The 20,625-nt window shown below is 45.2% G+C and overlaps 1 protein-coding gene across 1 annotated transcript; it reads right to left on the bottom strand.

Annotated features, from left to right (window-relative positions):
• Positions 1-4,327: 4,327 nt before the first annotated feature.
• On the bottom strand, positions 4,328-17,097 carry CYP51A1 (cytochrome P450 family 51 subfamily A member 1). Its single transcript, XM_069729423.1, has 11 exons — positions 16,818-17,097; positions 16,106-16,272; positions 15,272-15,370; positions 13,799-13,975; positions 10,871-10,997; positions 7,899-8,073; positions 7,491-7,610; positions 6,258-6,453; positions 6,090-6,185; positions 5,846-6,014; positions 4,328-4,730 (listed from the first exon to the last, which is right to left on the bottom strand). The coding sequence occupies exons 2-11, from the start codon at positions 16,265-16,267 to the stop codon at positions 4,552-4,554; spliced, it is 1,500 nt and encodes a 499-aa protein (XP_069585524.1). The 5' UTR covers positions 16,268-16,272; positions 16,818-17,097; the 3' UTR covers positions 4,328-4,551.
• Positions 17,098-20,625: the final 3,528 nt, after the last annotated feature.

Here is a 20,625-nt window from a genome sequence, read left to right as displayed (position 1 = left end):
GGGAGATCCTGTTCATGAATGGATTTCGCTAGAGCGTCCGCCCAGGAAACCATTGCCTTGGCCACCCAAGCCGCGGCGAAAGAGGGAGATAGGGAAGAACCTGAGGCTTCGTACACTGAGCGAGCTAGGGAATCTAGCTGGCGTTCAGTGGGACTCTTAATCGAAGCGCCCTCCGGGACGGATAGGAGCGTTTTGGAAGCAAGGCGCAAAACCGGAGGATCTACTAGTGGGGGGTCCGTCCAGTCTTTCACGAGATCTGCTGAAAAAGGATATTTCGATACCAGGTCCTTTTTTCCCGTGAAACGCTTATCCGGACGCTCCCTGTGTCGCCTGACTATATCCAGAAAATCTGGGTGAGAGGCGAAAGTTTTATGAGAACGTTTGGTTCTAGTAAAGGAGACTGCGTGGTCCAGAGCAGAATTAGAGTCATCGTCCACTTTAAGTGCGTGATTGACTGCCACAATGAGGGAGTCAACCGTAGATCTAAACTCCGGAGCCTCCGGGTCTAAGGATACATCAGACTCATATTCAGAGTCGTGAACGCTGCGAGCCCCCAAAGAGGGTGAGCGAGAGGTGGAGCTGCCAGAAGCTGAGTGGCGAGGTGAGCGCTCAGGAGAGGTAGTGTGGATCCGTTTTCTTTATGACCGTGCCTCTTTCCGGAGAGAGCGGCCCCTGCTGGCCGACGATTCCCCTGCTACGGAGGGATCTCTTAACACCTGTAACGGGTTGCCCTGTTCCCCAGGAGGGTTCTGAATGGTTTTGATGGCATTAGCTAAAAAATCCACGGATTGCGAAAGTGACGCGACCCACGCGGGGGGACTAGCTACGCCGGAGTCGGTGGCGGTGGAGGGCTCCTGGGCACATGAGGCATCGCAGGCTGAGCAGAGGGGGGAACTCTGAGGCCGAGGAAGTGGAGCCTGGCAGGTGGTACACGCAGAAAAAAAGGTAGTATGCACTTTAGAGGACTTTTTAGACTTTGACTGGGACATGGTGCACCCTAATGTAAGATAGACCGGGTTTGAATGTAAGGAAGCGAGGGCGGCGTTGCAGGGGAGAACCTAACGTGGTCTCCTTACCCGAGGTCCTGTGTCCCGCAGAGAGAGAGAAGAGGCGGCGGCGGTATACCAGGTCCTGCTGGCGACAGTTGACGGAGAAAACGCTGCACGTGTGGGTAGCTGCGGCTGGAGCAGGAGCTGCGGCGTGCAGAGGGAAAATCCAAGATGGCCGCCGAGAGTGGGGAGAGGAGATCTCGCAGAGAGCGAGAAGCGCCAGGACCAGGGGGCGGCACCGCATAATGACGCAAAATGGGGGGCGGAGCCTATCGGGATGCGGCCTGTGCTAGGCCGAAGCCGGGGACTAAATTTTCGGCTTCGGCCCGGCGCTCGGCCGCTGATGGCCGGAATACAAGGGGCCCGGAAAAACGTGCCACTACTAAGAGAGAGCCCTCCGGACCGCAGAACCGGCGACTGCCCCCCCGCGAGACACTTACCCCCATGGAGCAGCTGCTGGGCCTGAGGTGAGGAGTGCCTGGGGTGAAAGACAGGGACGGTGCAGGGGTTGGGAAGCCTCCATCCACCAACCCCAGAAAGGGGGGTGGAGAGGAACCGTCCACCACCTGAATCAGCCGCATAGACAGTGGTGATGCAGTGTGGGCTGCACGGACGCCACGGGTAATAGTGCCTCTGTACAGCCGAGGGTGAAACCTGGTGGACAGGGCTGATGTCCGGCAATAAAAAGGCCTGGCTGCAGAAGAGGATACTGGAGGTAAACAACACCAGTGCTCGTCTGTACTACGTGGGGAGATCGGCGCCCGTGAAAGGGACCGTCGCCCAAAAGGGTCAGCTCAGGCAGTGGCTCCCTCGTCGCAGGAGAGGATACGGAGAGGTGAAACTCCCGTGCTCGCCTGTTGTTGGTTCGGGGGAGATCGGAACATGAAAGAATCCGTCGCCCCCTTCGTCCGGATAGAAAGTAAAAATCAGTGTGCCTCCTACGGACACTAAGCTTGAACTGGGTCTCTAGAAGGCAGCATGAGGGTGTATACTGCAGGGGAGGAGCTAACCTTTTTTTGTCTCAGCTTAGTGTCAGCCTCCTAGTGACCGCAGCATAACACCCATGGTCCTGTGTCCCCCAATGTGGCGAAGGAGAAATCCTTTTCTCCGAGCCAATCATTGAGGAACACAGGACTCACCCTGTTAGCCCTTTGGCTTGTAGTCTTTAGTGGTTTTGACATATTGCAATTCCGTTTGTGAGCTCCTACTGCTTTGGCACCGAACTGGTTCACGAGAGAGCCAGCAGAGGGTGTATACTGCGGAGGAAGAGTTAACTTTTTTGTGTATTTGCTTAGTGTCACCCTAGTGGCAGCAGCATAACACCATGGTCCTGTGTCCCCCAATGATTGGCTCGGAGAAAAGGATTTTACGGTGAGTGCACAAAAATCCCTGTTTTTGATAACCAGCAAGGCAAAACTGACAACTGCGGGCTGCAACCCTCAGGTGTCGATTTAATCATGACTGGTTATCAAGAATAGAAGGCATCCCACGCCAATTTTTAAATAAATAATTTAAAAAAATGGCTTTGGGACCCCCTTCATGTTTGACAACCAGCCAAACTAAAGCAGACAGCTGGGGGTTTGCATTCTCAAATTGGTAAGGGGCCTTAGAATCAGCTGTACTGTTTGCACTGTTCCCTGGCGCCGGGTGCTGAAGACAGCTCACATAATTGTTTCCTTCTTACGCTGCGATTAACGCGAACAGGGGGCAATGTTGAGAGTTGTATTCAACTGTGAACAGTGTGAGCAGCTGATGGGGTGTTTATCAGCCACTGCCTGCGCTATAAATAAATACATTTTTTTTTTCAAATGAGGTGAGGTTCTTGTCTTCTCAGGCTGATGTGAGTCCATGGATATTGCCCCCCCCAAGCCTAAAAATAACGGCCCAGAGAAGGCACATCTGTTAGATGAACCAATTCCATCGCTTTGCCCAGCTCTTCCCACTTGGCCTGTGGCGGTGGCAAGTGGGGTTCTTATTGGTGTGGGTTTGATGTCACCTTTGTATTGTTCGGTGACATCAGGCCCATGACTTAGTAATGGAGAGGCGTCTATAAGACACTTCTCCATTACTAATCCTATATTTGTATTGTAAATAAACACATAGCCATAATAAAGGCCGTATAATTAAAAAAAATACGGCGTGGGGACACCTCTATTCTTGATAACCAGCCTTGCTGAAGCTGACAGCTGCGGGTTGCAGTCCGTAGCTGTCAATTTTGCCTGGCTGGTTTTATAAAAAAATGCAGGGGAAACCAGATTTTTTTTTTTCTTTATAGCACAGGCGGCAGCTGATGAATACTCCAATCAGCCGCCGCCTGCTCTCGCTGTTAACAATTGAACACAACTCTCAATATTGTCCCCTGCCAGCGCTGATTGCAGCGCGAGTAGGAAACTGATGTGAGTGGTCTTCTTCAGCACCCGGCATCGGGGAACAGCGCAAATAGTACCGCTGATTCCCAGGCACCGGTACGTGCACACAGATTACACACGGATGTCATCCATTTGTCATTAGTATGCATGTGTGCTGGACAGTTTGCGGCCCGTGCTATTGTAAAAAAACAAACGGACATGTCAGCGTGTTTTGCCCACGGACATACAGTCCGTGGAAACACACTGACGTGCACAGACCCATTCACTTGAGTGGGACTACGTGTATAAGTGTCTCCGGCATGTGTGAAAACTATCACCAACAAGTACCGGAAACAGTGACATGTGAAAGAACCGTAATACAGCGTGTGAAATATGTTTTGAACATGTCACCAATTTTCTAAGTAAATATATTTTGTGAAGGTGCTATTGACATGAAATTCTCACCAGATTTCGATAACAACCCATCCGATCCACACAGGCAAAGAAATCAAACCATAGATGTCCATAAATTAAGTTTTGTAATAATGAGAAATGACACAGGAAAAAAGAATTATTGCATAAGAGAATCGTTGCACAGGTGTGGAGAAGACCGAGAACTTCATTTCTCCATGTTCATCATTGTCTCCGTGCGCGTACATCAGACTGCATTCGGATGTCATCTGAGTGCAGTCTGATGTTTCTCACTCTCCCATAGATTTGTATGGGTGGATTCGTTCCGAATATCAAATGCAATTGCAAATCTGCACCGATAAAACATAGCATGGTATTTATCCTGCAGTGTGGGCCCTTAGAAATAGACTTACGGTACTTAGAAAATTGGTGACATGTTCAATACTTATTTATCCCACTGTATCTTACAATCTGGAGATACATAATAAGTTCTGTCTTGAGAAAAAATCCGCCTCATAGTAGGAATTAACACATTATTTAATGCGGCTTATTTACAAGCGGTCTGCACATACAAAAAGGCAAAGTAACAAAATAAAACCCGGGACGCCCCTAATTTATACAGTAATATTTCACATTCATTTTATAAAACACAGAACATGTACAGTCAGAATTACGCCTGGACCCCCCACCCCTGTAATGTACAATTGTGTAAAAAATAATAATAATAATCAGCGGAGCCTCCGTCACACTTTCCTCCTCTTATATCTGATGATGGGGTTGTCGGGAGTATGGATCATCGTTGTGTAATTGATTGTAGGGAAATATCCGTCTACGAGATCGAACTCGAAGAGGCGCAGCATGGTGGACCATATGGTTTTAATTTGCACATAAGCAAAATTTTCACCGATGCAACGATGGCGGCCTGGAAAAGAGAAAAACAAGCGATATCGACCCTATTCCGATATGTGGAAGTCATTACCATACACTCAGTTGCTTAACCCCTTAAGGAGGCAGTTTTTCATTTTCATCTCCCAAATAACCTTATTTTTCCATAGACATCACTGTATGAGGTTTTTGTTTTTTTTTCCTTCTCGCAACTGATCACTTGCTACAATGTATCAGTGCAGATCTAATTTTCAAGACTGGCCACTATTATGACAAACCCCAAATCTTTGCAAACTATAAAATTTGGAGCTGAGAATTAATTTTTGGGCATTTTCCTAAAACCCCCTTCCTGCTGCAGCCAATTGCAGTTTTTGCGCTTTTATTCCTTTCCTTCTTCTTAAAGTTGTAATTTTTTTTCCCATCCCGGTATGACGGCTTTGCAGTGAAAATGATCTGGTAATGTACGTTTTCAAATCCGTACGATTATGGCGATACCAAACTTATTTATTTTTATATTTTACAGGTTTAAAAAAAATTAAAGGGGTTGTCCGGGACTTAAACATGAATGTCTGATCGGTGGAGATGTGACACCCTCACCCCCGCCGATAGCTGTTCCCGGGGACGACGTCAGCAGGAACCGCTAAGTTGCAGAGCTACACAGCTCCATCGACAGAATAGTGGCCGCGGCCGGTACTGCACGCCCATCCCCTATTGATTTGAATAGGCGGCAGATGTGCAGTACCGGCCGCGGCCACTATTCTATTGATGGAGCTGTGGGAGAGGAACCTCTTGATGGCCTCTTCTAAGTCCCAGACAAGCCCTTTAAGAACATAAAAAAATGCCAACACCTACCAATATGACGGCTTGTTTTTTTTTGCGTCGCGGGTTGGTTTGTTATTGATACCATTTTGCGGTATTTATCACTTTTTATTGCATGTAGCCATGGTAAATATGCATATATATTTTTTTTTTTTTTTTGGAAGAAGGGATGATTTTAACCTTTTTTTTTTTTCTTTAATTTAACCATTTCATGCATTCTATTTTTTTTTTTACTTTCATTAGGGGACTTTAGCATATGGTCAAAATACAAATCTCAAATATCAAAGGTCAAATATCAGGAAGGGGTTAAAAGCGGATTCAATTCATTTTTACCAGCTCCGAAAGGGATGTAAGCGAACTTTTCCCCCGCTGCGGGATTTTCATGGAGGTATCGCTCGGGATTGAAGTCTGTGTTTTGCACCCAGGTGTCCTTCAGTCGGTGGTTGACCGTGGGGGACACACACACCTGATGTCCGGGGGGGATACTGAATCCTGCAACAGACTGAAAAGAGCAAAATCACTCTCCCCATCCCACTATACAGCACCGCCTGTGGCTCGCACCGCCCCGCGCGCTGACCTGCGGGGTCCTGGCCATTCTCATCATCGTCATTATCGGGGGTCTCAGCCTCAGTGTCTCCTTGATGCAGCGGTCCAGGACTTGCAGGTCTTTAAGCTGTGAAGGAGCCATTGGTTAATGCAATGATACGATTTTCTATGTCGTCGTTGCCGGGAGTGAGACCCCCACCTGGTCATAGTTCAGGGGTGGGAAGTCCTCCCCGCACACGGCCTTCTGCTCTGCAAAACATTGCTCCTGAATATCCTTGTGTCTGGCCAGGAAGAAGCCCATCCAGGCGCTGGTGGTGGAGGACGTGTGCTGTCCTGCCAGGAGCAGCCCGATCAGCATGCCGGAGATCTCGTCATCAGTCAGGGGGGTCCCGTCCCTACAGGGGGAATAGAGACCATCAGTCCGAATACGGTGACATTCACACCGTCCACCATGCTAACTGCAGGGTCTGATGTGGAGGAGCACGGCGGAGGATTTATTTCTAGGTGTTTTATTTCATTTTACTTGTGTACCTGAAAGGAGTATTCTACTGTATATAGAGGTGTTATCAGTCATTGTACAGGAGGAGGAGGTGAGCTGTGACATCACCTATTGTGAATAGTGGATCCTGTGTTATCTACTGTATATAGAGGTGTTATCAGTCATTGTACAGGAGGAGGTGAGCTGTGACATCACCTATTGTGAATGGTGGATCCTGTGTTATCTACTGTATATAGAGGTGTTATCAGTCATTGTACAGGAGGAGGTGAGCTGTGACATCACCTATTGTGAATGGTGGATCCTGTGTTATCTACTGTATATAGAGGTGTTATCAGTCATTGTACAGGAGGAGGTGAGCTGTGATATCACCTATTGTGAATGGTGGATCCTGTGTTATCTACTGTATATAGAGGTGTTATCAGTCATTGTACAGGAGGAGGTGAGCTGTGACATCATCTATTGTGAATGGTGGATCCTGTGTTATCAGTCATTGTACAGGAGGAGGAGGTGAGCTGTGATATCATCTATTGTGAATGGTGGATCCTGTGTTATCTCCTGTATATAGAGGTGTTATCAGTCATTGTACAGGCGGAGGAGGTGAGCTGTGACATCACCTATTGTGAATGGTGGATCCTGTGTTATCTACTGTATATAGAGGTGTTATCAGTCAATGTACAGGAGGAGGTGAGCTGTGACATCACCTATTGTGAATGGTGGATCCTGTGTTATCTACTGTATATAGAGGTGTTATCAGTCATTGTAATCTTGTCTGTGATGATAATGCAACCATTGAAAAGTCTTTGGTACAGAACAGGTAGTGTGGCCAGCATGAAAACTGCAGGATTTCTGATTAGTTTGTATAGACAGTAGTAGCTTTCTGCACTCAGCCCAGTAGATAAGTCTTTATAGAAGTCACATACAGTCAGGCCTTACTTGTAGGTGGCATCGATCAGGGTCTGCAGCATGTCGTCTTCCCTGTCCTCCGACTGTCGGCGTTTCTGGATCACCTGGTAGAAAATGTTCTTGATCTCTCTGTGCGCTCGGTCTCTGCGCCTGGAAATAAGACCCTGACTTCAGTGGAATTATCAGAGGGTAGAACACATTCACGCTATGCTACCCACCAGAGCGCCCATGGGGGCGCGTCCCCAGCAGAGCTAGAACGTAAAGTGTACATATGCCCATCTGCTGTTGATATTATTCCTAGCACATGCCATAACTTTGGGGTTGTTGGGGGTTTGTAGCTTGAAATGAAGGACCCCCGAGACCCCGGCAATCGCAGATCAAAGACCCACACAAAGAGGAGAAGCGGAGGAATTGAAGAGTTGGGGTCTTTACAGCTACCTGAAGCTGGGTAATGGCAGCCATCCTGGGAGAAGCCAGGCCGCGTGTGTGAAGCCGCCGTCCAGGTCAGCGTAGAGCTGCGCCACTCGCTCATCTAACATGCTGCGGATCTCCTTCCCGTGGAGGCAGCGGCTCGCCGTCAGGATGATCAGCTCCGACAGGGCCTCAAATAGGTCTACGGTAAAAAATACATCACAATATGTATATACAAAATGTCACAACCCAGGACGATAATCCGAAAAGGGAATGTCCAAGATCAACCACAGCTCACATATAGAAACAATCTACATCTTACAGTATTTCTTTCCCAAGCTGCATTCACAATTCTGTAGGCTTCAGAGCTGAACTCTCTTTCCAGGTTCAATGCTAGTACAGAACATATATTCTGATGATTTTCATATGGGAACAATAGTCATTAAAGAAACTTGTGATGTACGAAAAAGTAGCTGCGTCCTGCAATACAGGAGAGCGACTAAGATGCTATAAGAGTGCAGCTCTGGGGTATAATACAGGATGTAACTCAGGATCAGTAATGTATGTACACAGTGACTGCACCAGCAGAATAGTGAGTGCAGCTCTGGGGTATAATACAGGATATAACTCAGGATTAGTAATGTAATGTATGTACACAGTGACTGCACCAGCAGAATAGTGAGTGCAGCTCTGGAGTATAATACAGGATGTAACTCAGGATCAGTAATGTAATGTAATGTATGTACACAGTGACTGCACCAGCAGAATAGTGAGTGCAGCTCTGGAGTATAATACAGGATGTAACTCAGGATCAGTAATGTATGTACACAGTGACTGCACCAGCAGAATAGTGAGTGCAGCTCTGAAGTATAATACAGGATGTAACTCAGGATCAGTAATGTAATGTATGTACACAGTGATTGCACCAGCAGAATAGTGTAGTGAGTGCAGCTCTGGGGTATAATACAGAATGTAACTCAGGATCAGTAATGTATGTACACAGTGACTGCACCAGCAGAATAGTGAGTGCAGCTCTGGAGTATAATACAGGATGTAACTCAGGATCAGTAATGTAATGTATGTACACAGTGACTGCACCAGCAGAATAGTGAGTGCAGCTCTGGGGTATAATACAGGATGTAACTCAGGATCAGTAATGTATGTACATAGCAACTGCACCAGCAGAATAGTGAGTGCAGCTCTGGGGTATAATACAGGATGTAACTCAGGATCAGTAATGTAATGTATGTACACAGTGACTGCACCAGCAGAATAGTGAGTGCAGCTCTGGGGTATAATACAGGATGTAACTCAGGATCAGTAATGTAATGTATGTACATAGCAACTGCACCAGCAGAATAGTGAGTGCAGCTCTGGAGTATAATACAAGAGGTAACTCTGGATCAGTACTGTAATGTATGTACACAGTGACTGCACCAGCAGAATAGTGAGTGCAGCTCTGGGGTATAATACAGGATGTAACTCCGGATCAGTAATGTAATGTATGTACACAGTGACTGCACCAGCAGAATAGTGAGTGCAGCTCTGGAGTATAATACAGGATGTAACTCAGGATCAGTAATGTAATGTATGTACACAGTGACTGCACCAGCAGAATAGTGAGTGCAGCTCTGGGGTATAATACAGGATGTAACTCAGGATCAGTAATGTAATGTATGTACACAGTGACTGCACCAGCAGAATAGTGAGTGCAGCTCTGGGGTATAATATAGGATGTAACTCAGGATCAGTAATGTATGTACACAGTGACTGCACCAGCAGAATAGTGAGTGCAGCTCTGGGGTATAATACAGGATGTAACTCAGCATCAGTAATGCAATGTATGTACACAGTGACTGCACCAGCAGAATAGTGAGTGCAGCTCTGGGGTATAATACAGGATGTAACTCAGCATCAGTAATGCAATGTATGTACACAGTGACTGCACCAGCAGAATAGTGAGTGCAGCTCTGGGGTATAATACAAGATGTAACTCAGGATCAGTAATGTAATGTATGTACACAGTGACTGCACCAGCAGAATAGTGAGTGCAGCTCTGGGGTATAATACAGGATGTAACTCAGGATCAGTAATGTAATGTATGTACACAGTGACTGCACCAGGAGAATAGTGAGTGCAGCTCTGGGGTATAATACAGGATGTAACTCAGGATCAGTAATGTAATGTATGTACACAGTGACTGCACCAGCAGAATAGTGAGTGCAGCTCTGGAGTATAATACAGGATGTAACTCAGGATCAGTAATGTAATGTATGTACACAGTGACTACACCAGCAGAATAGTGAGTGCAGCTCTGGAGTATAATACAGGATGTAACTCAGGATCAGTAATGTAATGTATGTACACAGTGACTGCACCAGCAGAATAGTGAGTGCAGCTCTGGGGTATAATACAGGATGTAACTCAGGATCAGTAATGTAATGTATGTACACAGTGACTGCACCAGCAGAATAGTGAGTGCAGCTCTGGAGTATAATACAGGATGTAACTCAGGATCAGTAATGTAATGTATGTACACAGTGACTACACCAGCAGAATAGTGAGTGCAGCTCTGGAGTATAATACAGGATGTAACTCAGGATCAGTAATGTAATGTATGTACACAGTGACTGCACCAGCAGAATAGTGAGTGCAGCTCTGGGGTATAATACAGGATGTAACTCAGGATCAGTAATGTAATGTATGTACACAGTGACTGCACCAGCAGAATAGTGAGTGCAGCTCTGGGGTATAATACAGGATGTAACTCAGGATCAGTAATGTAATGTAATATATGTACACAAACATTGCTCAGTAAGTGGGAAGGTTCAGGTTGGGTGTAATCAGTGTCTTTTTTACTAATTGCTTAGGTCAGGTTCATAGAAACAAATCTGATTGAGATCTGTCTTGTTAAAAAGCCCAATAGTGTGGTGTGTGACCCCCGCGGTGTGTGACCCCGGCCTTCTCATGTGTGACTGTTATCTGTGAATCCTCCTTACTTCCCACCCCGCTGTCTCCCCAGCGCTTGAAGTAATCCACGGTCTCCTCCTCAATCATCTGCACATGGGTTTTGAAATGTGCGATGTTCAGGCCGGTTTTAAACATTTTCTTCTGCTCCAGAAAGATCTGTGAAGGATGGGAAAAATAATAAATGTCAAAATTAAGTACAATATAATTATATATATCTATACACACACATTATATATACACTGCTCAAAAAATAAAGGGAACACTTAAACAGCACAATGTAACTCCAAGTCAATCACACGTCTGTGAAATCAACCAGTTATGAAGCTACACCGATTGTGAATCAATTTCACATGCTGTTGTGCAAATGGAAAAGACAACAGGTAGAAATGATCGGCAATTAGCAATACAATCCCTATAAAGGATTTGTTCATAAGGTGGTGACCACAGACTTTTTCTTGGTTCTCATCCTTTTTGGCTGTTGTTTTGGTCACTTTTGCATTTTGTCCTTGCTCTCACCCCTAGAGGTACAGTAGCATGAGGCAGTGTCTACAACCCACAGAAGTTGCTCAGGTAGTGCAGCTCATCCAGGATGGCACATCAATGCGAGTTGTGACAAGAAGGGTAGCAGTGTCTGTCAGCACAGTGTCCAGAACATGGAGCAGATACCAGGAATATGGAAGGCAAGAACCCAGCAGCAGGAAAGCTACCTCCTCCATTGTGCAAGGAGGAACAGGAGGAGCACTGCAAAACTATCTCCGGCAGACCACTAACATCCATGTGTCTGCTCACACTGTCAGAAACCGACTCCATGAGGATGGTCTGAGTGCCCGACGTCCACAAATGGGAGTTGTGTTTACAGTCCAACACCGTGCAGGACGTTTGGCATTTGCCACAGAACACCAGGATTGGTAAATTTGCCACTGGCGCCCTGTGCTCTTCACAGATGAAAGCAGGTTCACACTGAGCACATGTGACAGACGTGACAGAGTCTGGAGACGCCGTGGAGAGCGATGTGCTGCCTGCAACATCCTTCAGCATGACCGGTTTGGCAATGGGTCAGTAATGGTGTGGGGTGGAATTTCTGTGAAGGGTCGCACAGCCCTCTATGTGCTCGCCAGAGGTAGCCTGACTGCCATTAGGTATCGAGATGAGATCCTCAGACCCCTTGTGAGACCATATGCTGGTGCGGCTGACCCTGGGTTCCTTATAATGCAGGACAATGCCAGACCTCATGTGGCTGGAGTGTGTCAGCAGTTCCTGCAAGATGAAGGCATTGAAGCTATGGACTGGCCAGCCCGTTCCCCAGACCTGAATCCGATTGAGAAAGCGGCGTGCAGCTCCGCGAAACGCGCGTCGGGGGTCACTCTCTGGCTGTGCCCTTCCCCTCTCATCCCTCCTGCGGTAAGCCGACTGATTATCTCTATCTACTTGCCCCTATCGTTTACCGGGTACACTCTCTTAACCCCTACATGTGGGATAGACGATTTATGGCACATAGTGTGTCCCTGTTGTTAGGGGTTGCACTATATAGTATCTTTGCTAGGCTAACATTATACTCTGCCCCTTTGGTGGCTATGTATGGTGCATGAGGGATGTTTCTGGGGGAGGAGATTTTTCCCCTTTATGTGTTTACTGATAACGTTTTTATTCTGACATATTACCGTTTGTTAACTTTTAATGTATTGCTATCCTTAAAAAAGTATTCATGTTTTCTTCTACGCTTGGCTCCTTGTCCTCCGGGTGGCATCTGAATCCGATTGAGCACATCTGGGACATCATATCTCGCACCATCCACCAACGTCACGTTGCACCACAGACTGTCCAGGATTTGGCGGATGCTTTAGTCCAGGTCTAGGAGGAGATCCCTCAGGAGACCATCCGCCACCTCATCAGGAGCATGCCCAGGCGTTGTAGAGAGGTCATAGAGGCACGTGGAGGCCACACACACTGCTGAGCATCATTTCCTTGTCATGAGGCATTTCCACTGAATTTGAATCAGCCTGTAATTTGATTTTCCACTTTGATTTTGAGCATCATTCCAACTCCAGACCTTTGTGGGATACTAATCTTGATTTACATTGAACATTTTTATGTTTTATTGTTCTCAACACATTCCGCTATGTAATGAATAAAGATTTACAACTGGAATATTTCATTTTGTGCTATCTAGGATGTGGAATTTTAGTGTTCCCTTTATTTTTTGAGCAGTGTATATATGTACTTTCGATAAATGCTTGTGTTCCCCATGAATAAAAAAATCTGGAGCATCTGTTCTTAAAATTGTGCATTTTACCTTTCCTCCATTATTTTTCCTGGAAAATTAAAACTCAATTGACTGCTCATTGCAATGGGATACGACTATTGATGAGCGAGTATACTTGTTACTCGGGTGATCTCCGAGTATTTATTAGTGTTCGGAGATTTAGTTTTCATCGCCTCAGCTGAATGATTTACAGCTACTAGCCAGCCTGAGTACATGTGGGGGTTGCCTGGTTGCTAGGGAATCCCCACATGTACTCAGCCTGGCTAGTAGCTGTAAATCATTCAGCTGAGGTGATGAAAACTAAATCTCCGAACACTAACAAATACTCAGAGATCACCCGAGCAACGAGTATACTTGCTCATCACTAGATACAACCCTGCGTAGTATTCAGACGTATATCACAGTCCGTACACTGACCACCACGCCCGGACTGACCGGAGGTCTCTGACCCCCAACCTCACAGGCACATAGGAGGTTGTATGTTCTCGTCATGTGTCCCGTGATGAGTCCAGACATTGTGGTCAGTGTGAAATATAGCTGTGTGAACCGCTAACACCCAGCTGTCAGTTTATTCATCCATTTCCAGGAGGAATAACAGAGGGACAATGTCGAGATTTTAAGGAAGGATGTTCCCGGTTGGGAAACGGATCACAATACACATGAAACAGAAGACGCAGTGGACCTGGATAATTACCGGGTTGGGGACATCGTAGGCGACTCCTTTGCCGAACACGGGGGTGGTGAGGCGGGAGTACACGTCTTCCGCGTTCAGGTCTTCATTCTTGCTGTTAAAGAGCAAAGCGGCGGCGTCACTGCCAACCAAATAGGTGAAGGTTTTGCCAACCATCGTAAAACTGAAGACAGGACCGTACTGAAAGAAGAAGAAAGTCAGGTCTGAGAATAAACATGGAAGCCGGCATTTACTCCATTCTCCCTCCGGCCGATTTTCATTTTTATGCTTTTGTTCTTTCCTTCCAAGAATCAGAAATTTTTCATTTTTTCATCTCCATTTTTTATCAGCTTTGTATAAAACCATTCACTTTACCATATACCGTACTGAAAAAAAGGCCGGAAGAAAATTCCATTTCAAATGGTGAAAAACAAATACAATTTCACCATTGATTATTGGATTTCCTTTTTAGGGTAAGTTCACACAGGACGTTTTTGCTGCTTTATTTTATGCTAATTTTCAGCTGCTTTTTACAGCACCAGCAAAGCCTATGAGATTTCAGATATCTCATGCACACATTGGATTTTTGTGTGATCAGTATTTTGTGCTTTCCTGCGTTTTTTGGACATAGAGCATGTCACTTCTTTCAGCATTTTTGCTGCGTTTTTTCACTCATTGACTTGAATGGGTGTTGAAAAAAACGCAGCAAAAACACAGCAAAAATGCAGGTATCATTATTTGCTGCTGAAAATCCAAGGACATTAGCCTGGACAAAGAGGAAAAAAAAAACACACCAAATACGCAACAAAAAAAGGAACCTAAACCTGCGGGTTTTTTACGCAGCTTCTTTCCTGCCAAGATTAGGTTTTGCTGCAGAAAAAAAAGCATCAAAAACGCCCTGTGTGAACTGACCCTTATGGTGCGGTAAAAATGACCTAACAAAATAATTCTCCAGGTCAGTGCGATTACGGTGACACCAAACGTACACGGTTTTCTTTTTAGATTTTAGTGACTACAAAAAAAAAAAATGTACGGTATATCTTTGTAATTTTTTTTTTTGTTTTGTTGCCACTCCCTTGTAACATTTGTATTTTGCCATACAAGATGAGACGACTTTTTTATTGGTCCATCCGATGCCATTTTTTAATGGCATTTTTCTAGGAGGTATGGCGACTATAAAGGGCAATTCTAGACTTTTTATTATTTTATTTACATTTTTAAATTATTCTTATTTTTTTATTGCTTTAACTGGGAAAAAGGGTTGAACTTTTAAAAGAAAAATGTAAAAAAAAATAAAAAATTTTTTTTTCTTTAGTCCCCTTTGGGGACTGGAATCTGCGATGATCTGATCACTTGTTCTTTATGACAGAGACGCACGGGGAGAGGAGCAGCGCGCACAACTACTACCAACACATAGTCAGCAGCGCAGCCTGTGCTCAGGTAAGGATGGGGTACGGCACATGTCGCGGCCCCCCACCTGGCGCCCCCCACACTCACCTTTTCATAAGCTTTTTCTAGAAAATCAATTGGACTCTTCCCGAAAGATATGGCGTGTCCCAGGAAGGGGATGTGGGATGAGATGTACGGCGGATATTTCTGCGGAGACAGGAAAGCACAAACATAACAGCGTGGGCCCCTGACACATCGGTACACAGCTCCCCATGTCTCAGCTTCCTTCCCATCGCTCCTCTGTTTCCAGGCTTCATTTCTATATTTTATCAGCAGTCACGTCCCCATAATAGTCATTACACAGAAGAATTAAATAGTTGTGTTTTTTTTCACGTCCCCATAATAGTCATTACACAGAAGAATTAAATAGTTTTTTTTTAGCAATAGCGCCACCTTTTTCCATAGGTTGTTTCTGGTATTGCACCTTTTCTTTATTCAAATAAATGGTGCTGAGCTGCAATACCAGCCACAGCATGTAATAAAAAAGGGGCGCCATTTCCCAGTAAAAAAAAAAAAAGCCTTTCTTATAATATACAACCTTTTTAAGCTTAATGATAAAACAGAGCGGAGGTCGAGCGTTTGAAACGGGTCTGTACAGAGCCTCTATCAGTTCCAGAGCCCCTGATTTCGGGTCGGTAGGACCCCCCGAGCGAATAATAAGTTATCCCCGGTCTTATTGATAAGGGGATCATTTACTCCACAGCTACAAGATGTCAGACACTGTCAGCTCTATGCTCTGCGCCTCCCCCATACTTTACACTGCAGCTTATTGTTATATTCATTCATTGCAGTTGGAAATCAGTGCACACATAGATAGAGGGGCACCCGGAGGTCCGGCGGGGGCTTATAGAATCCCCAATGCCGCCGGTGTGACAGACTCACCACAGTCTCGGGGTCGACGCTCTGCAGGTGCTTGAACGCCAACTTGGAGAGATGAGCGATGAGGAGGAGGAAGGCGCAAGGGAGAAGAACCTTAGAGGCCGAGCTGCCCCCGACCGCCTCCTCGATCAAGGCGCCCCCTGCCTGCCAGAGACTCACCAACATGGCGCCTGGAGGGAAAAAAAAGCGTAGAAATAATGAATTACACTAGAGAAACACCCCAATAACACGCCCGGAATAGGGGGGCTACTAGAACAGGGGCCGTCACCCACACTCCTCCATTTATTTCTTTTATTTTATTTTTGCATAAAATAAAACGGACACGTGAACCAAAAATGGATGAAAATGGCAACAGCCTTAAAGGGGTTGTCCAGGTGGACCTTAAATGCTGCACTCCCAGAGTCCAGCAGAAATCACCGCTGCAGCCAATCACTGAGCTCCACTGATGGAGACAGCATGAGACGCCAAGCTCAGTGATTGGCTGCAGCGGTGATTTCTATAGTCCAGATGTCACAAGACAGGAGCAGAGGAAGAGAGTGGGCGCTGGATCAGGGGATAATTAGAAACCACTTTCCTTAAAGATGGAAAACCCCTTTAAACAGGATTATTTCGCATATTCTGCATGCAGAGTCCTGGCACAGGGAGAAGCAGAAGCCTGCACAATCAGCATCGGCCCCATCATCAGTGACACAATGAGAGAGAACAGAGCTCGTACCTGCACCGATGTCACCGGCCGCGGCTCCGCACACACTGGACCGGACGATCTCCGCTCGCTCAGGTTCTGCAGGCAGAATTACAGGGACGGTGGTGGGCGTGGTTTAATGACAGCTCTAGGCTTAGTCTCCGCCCCCTCTGAGCCGTGACCCCCCTTTATTACAGAGATGGAACAGCCCGCAGTGTGACCGGTCAGTGCAAATAATAAGGACGCCCGGGTAGGGGCAACTGCACACAGCGGCTATAGGGGGGAACTAGTACAGCATTAGATGGGAGGAGTCAAGGAGGATTGTGGGCGGGGTCTGATGCCGGCAGCTCTGTGCTGTTTCTGAATGCTGCATTCTGATTGGCTGGCTGCGCCTGAACTGATGTCTGCCTATGTGACGTCACTAATTCAAGGCTTCAATGGTCAATGTGGTGCGGCGACGTCAGCGACAGTGTCAGCTAGAGGCGGCGCGGGGTGGACGTGCGATGGAGACAGTCCAGTGTTCTGTGTACACCTCTATATACCGCTATACTGACTGATTACACCCGTATATACCGCTATACTGACATTACACCTCTATATACCGCTATACTGACAGATTACACCTCTATATACCGCTATACTGACATTACACCTCTATATACCGCTATACTGACTGATTACACCCGTATATACCGCTATACTGACATTACACCTCTATATACCGCTATACTGACAGATTACACCTCTATATACCGCTATACTGACATTACACCTCTATATACCGCTATACTGACTGATTACACCCGTATATACCGCTATACTGACAGATTACACCCGTATATACCGCTATACTGACATTACACCTCTATATACCGCTATACTGACATTACACCTCTATATACCGCTATACTGACATTACGCCTCTATATACCGCTATACTGACATTACACCTCTATATACCGCTATACTGACAGATTACACCCGTATATACCGCTATACTGACATTACACCTCTATACCGCTATACTGACATTACACCTCTATATACCGCTATACTGACATTACACCTCTATATACCGCTATACTGACATTACACCTCTATATACCGCTATACTGACAGATTACACCCGTATATACCGCTATACTGACATTACACCTCTATATACCGCTATACTGACATTACACCTCTATATACCGCTATACTGACATTACACCTCTATATACCGCTATACTGACATTACACCTCTATATACCGCTATACTGACTGATTACACCCGTATATACCGCTATACTGATTACACCTCTATACCGCTATACTGACAGATTACACCCGTATATACCGCTATACTGACATTACACCTCTATATACCGCTATACTGACATTACACCTCTATATACCGCTATACTGACAGATTACACCTCTATATACCGCTATACTGACATTACACCTCTATATACCGCTATACTGACATTACACCTCTATATACCGCTATACTGACAGATTACACCTCTATATACCGCTATACTGACATTACACCTCTATATACCGCTATACTGACTGATTACACCCGTATATACCGCTATACTGATTACACCTCTATACCGCTATACTGACAGATTACACCCGTATATACCGCTATACTGACATTACACCTCTATATACCGCTATACTGACATTACACCTCTATATACCGCTATACTGACAGATTACACCTCTATATACCGCTATACTGACATTACACCTCTATATACCGCTATACTGACTGATTACACCCGTATATACCGCTATACTGATTACACCTCTATACCGCTATACTGACAGATTACACCCCTATATACCGCTATACTGACTGATTACACCTCTATATACCGCTATACTGACATTACACCTCTATATACCGCTATACTGACATTACACCTCTATATACCGCTATACTGACAGATTACACCTCTATATACCGCTATACTGACAGATTACACCTCTATATACCGCTATACTGACTGATTACCCCTGCATATACCGCTATACTGACTGATTACACCTCTCTATACCGCTATACTGACAGATTACACCTCTATATACCGCTATACTGACAGATTACACCTCTATATACCGCTATACTGACTGATTACCCCTGCATATACCGCTATACTGACTGATTACACCTCTCTATACCGCTATACTGACAGATTACACCTCTATATACCGCTATACTGACTGATTACACCTCTATATACCGCTATACTGACATTACACCTCTATATACCGCTATACTGACAGATTACACCCGTATATACCGCTATACTGATTACACCTCTATATACCGCTATACTGACAGATTACACCTCTATATACCGCTATACTGACATTACACCTCTATATACCGCTATACTGACAGATTACACCCGTATATACCGCTATACTGATTACACCTCTATATACCGCTATACTGACTGATTACACCTCTATATACCGCTATACTGACATTACACCTCTATATACCGCTATACTGACTGATTACACCCGTATATACCGCTATACTGATTACACCTCTATATACCGCTATACTGACAGATTACACCTCTATATACCGCTATACTGACATTACACCTCTATATACCGCTATACTGACAGATTACACCCGTATATACCGCTATACTGACAGATTACACCTCTATATACCGCTATACTGACAGATTACACCTCTATATACCGCTATACTGACTGATTACACCCGTATATACCGCTATACTGATTACACCTCTATATACCGCTATACTGACAGATTACACCTCTATATACCGCTATACTGACAGATTACACCTCTATATACCGCTATACTGACAGATTACACCTCTATATACCGCTATACTGACTGATTACCCCTGCATATACCGCTATACTGACTGATTACACCTCTATATACCGCTATACTGACAGATTACACCTCTATATACCGCTATACTGACATTACACCTCTATATACCGCTATACTGACTGATTACACCTGTATATACCGCTATACTGACTGATTACACCCGTATATACCGGTATACTGATTACACCTCTATATACCGCTATACTGACAGATTACACCTCTATATACCGCTATACTGACATTACACCTCTATATACCGCTATACTGACAGATTACACCCGTATATACCGCTATACTGACAGATTACACCTCTATATACCGCTATACTGACAGATTACACCTCTATATACCTCTATACTGACTGATTACCCCTGCATATACCGCTATACTGACTGATTACACCTCTATATACCGCTATACTGACAGATTACACCTCTATATACCGCTATACTGACATTACACCTCTATATACCGCTATACTGACTGATTACACCTCTATATACCGCTATGCTGACTGATTACACCTCTATATACCGCTATACTGACAGATTACACCTCTATATACCGCTATACTGACATTACACCTCTATATACCGCTATACTGACTGATTACCCCTGCATATACCGCTATACTGACAGATTACACCTCTATATACCGCTATACTGACAGATTACACCTCTATATACCGCTATACTGACTGATTACCCCTGCATATACCGCTATACTGACAGATTACACCTCTATATACAGCTATACTGACAGATTACACCCGTATATACCGCTATACTGACAGATTACACCTCTATATACCGCTATGCTGACTGATTACACCTCTATATACCGCTATGCTGACTGATTACACCTCTATATACCGCTATACTGACTGATTACACCTCTATATACCGCTATACTGACAGATTACACCTCTATATACCGCTATACTGACAGATTACACCCCTATA

The sequence above is a fragment of the Ranitomeya imitator genome, chromosome 6 (assembly GCF_032444005.1).
Source record: "Ranitomeya imitator isolate aRanImi1 chromosome 6, aRanImi1.pri, whole genome shotgun sequence".
Taxonomy (NCBI): Eukaryota; Metazoa; Chordata; class Amphibia; order Anura; family Dendrobatidae; genus Ranitomeya; species Ranitomeya imitator.
The sequence above is the reverse complement of the archived record's forward strand: the minus strand, read 5'-3'. Positions and strand labels throughout refer to the sequence as shown.

Excerpts from the sequence above, each read along its gene's own strand:
- CYP51A1 (XM_069729423.1), bottom strand. The coding sequence starts at position 16,267 with ATGTTGGTGAGTCTCTGGCAGGCAGGGGGCGCCTTGATCGAGGAGGCG. Across the intron at positions 15,371-16,105 it reads GCGTCGACCCCGAGACTGTG|AAATATCCGCCGTACATCTC; the intron begins GTGAGTCTGTCA and ends CTGTCTCCGCAG. Across the intron at positions 8,074-10,870 it reads GGGAGACAGCGGGGTGGGAA|ACCTATTTGAGGCCCTGTCG; the intron begins GTAAGGAGGATT and ends TTTTTACCGTAG.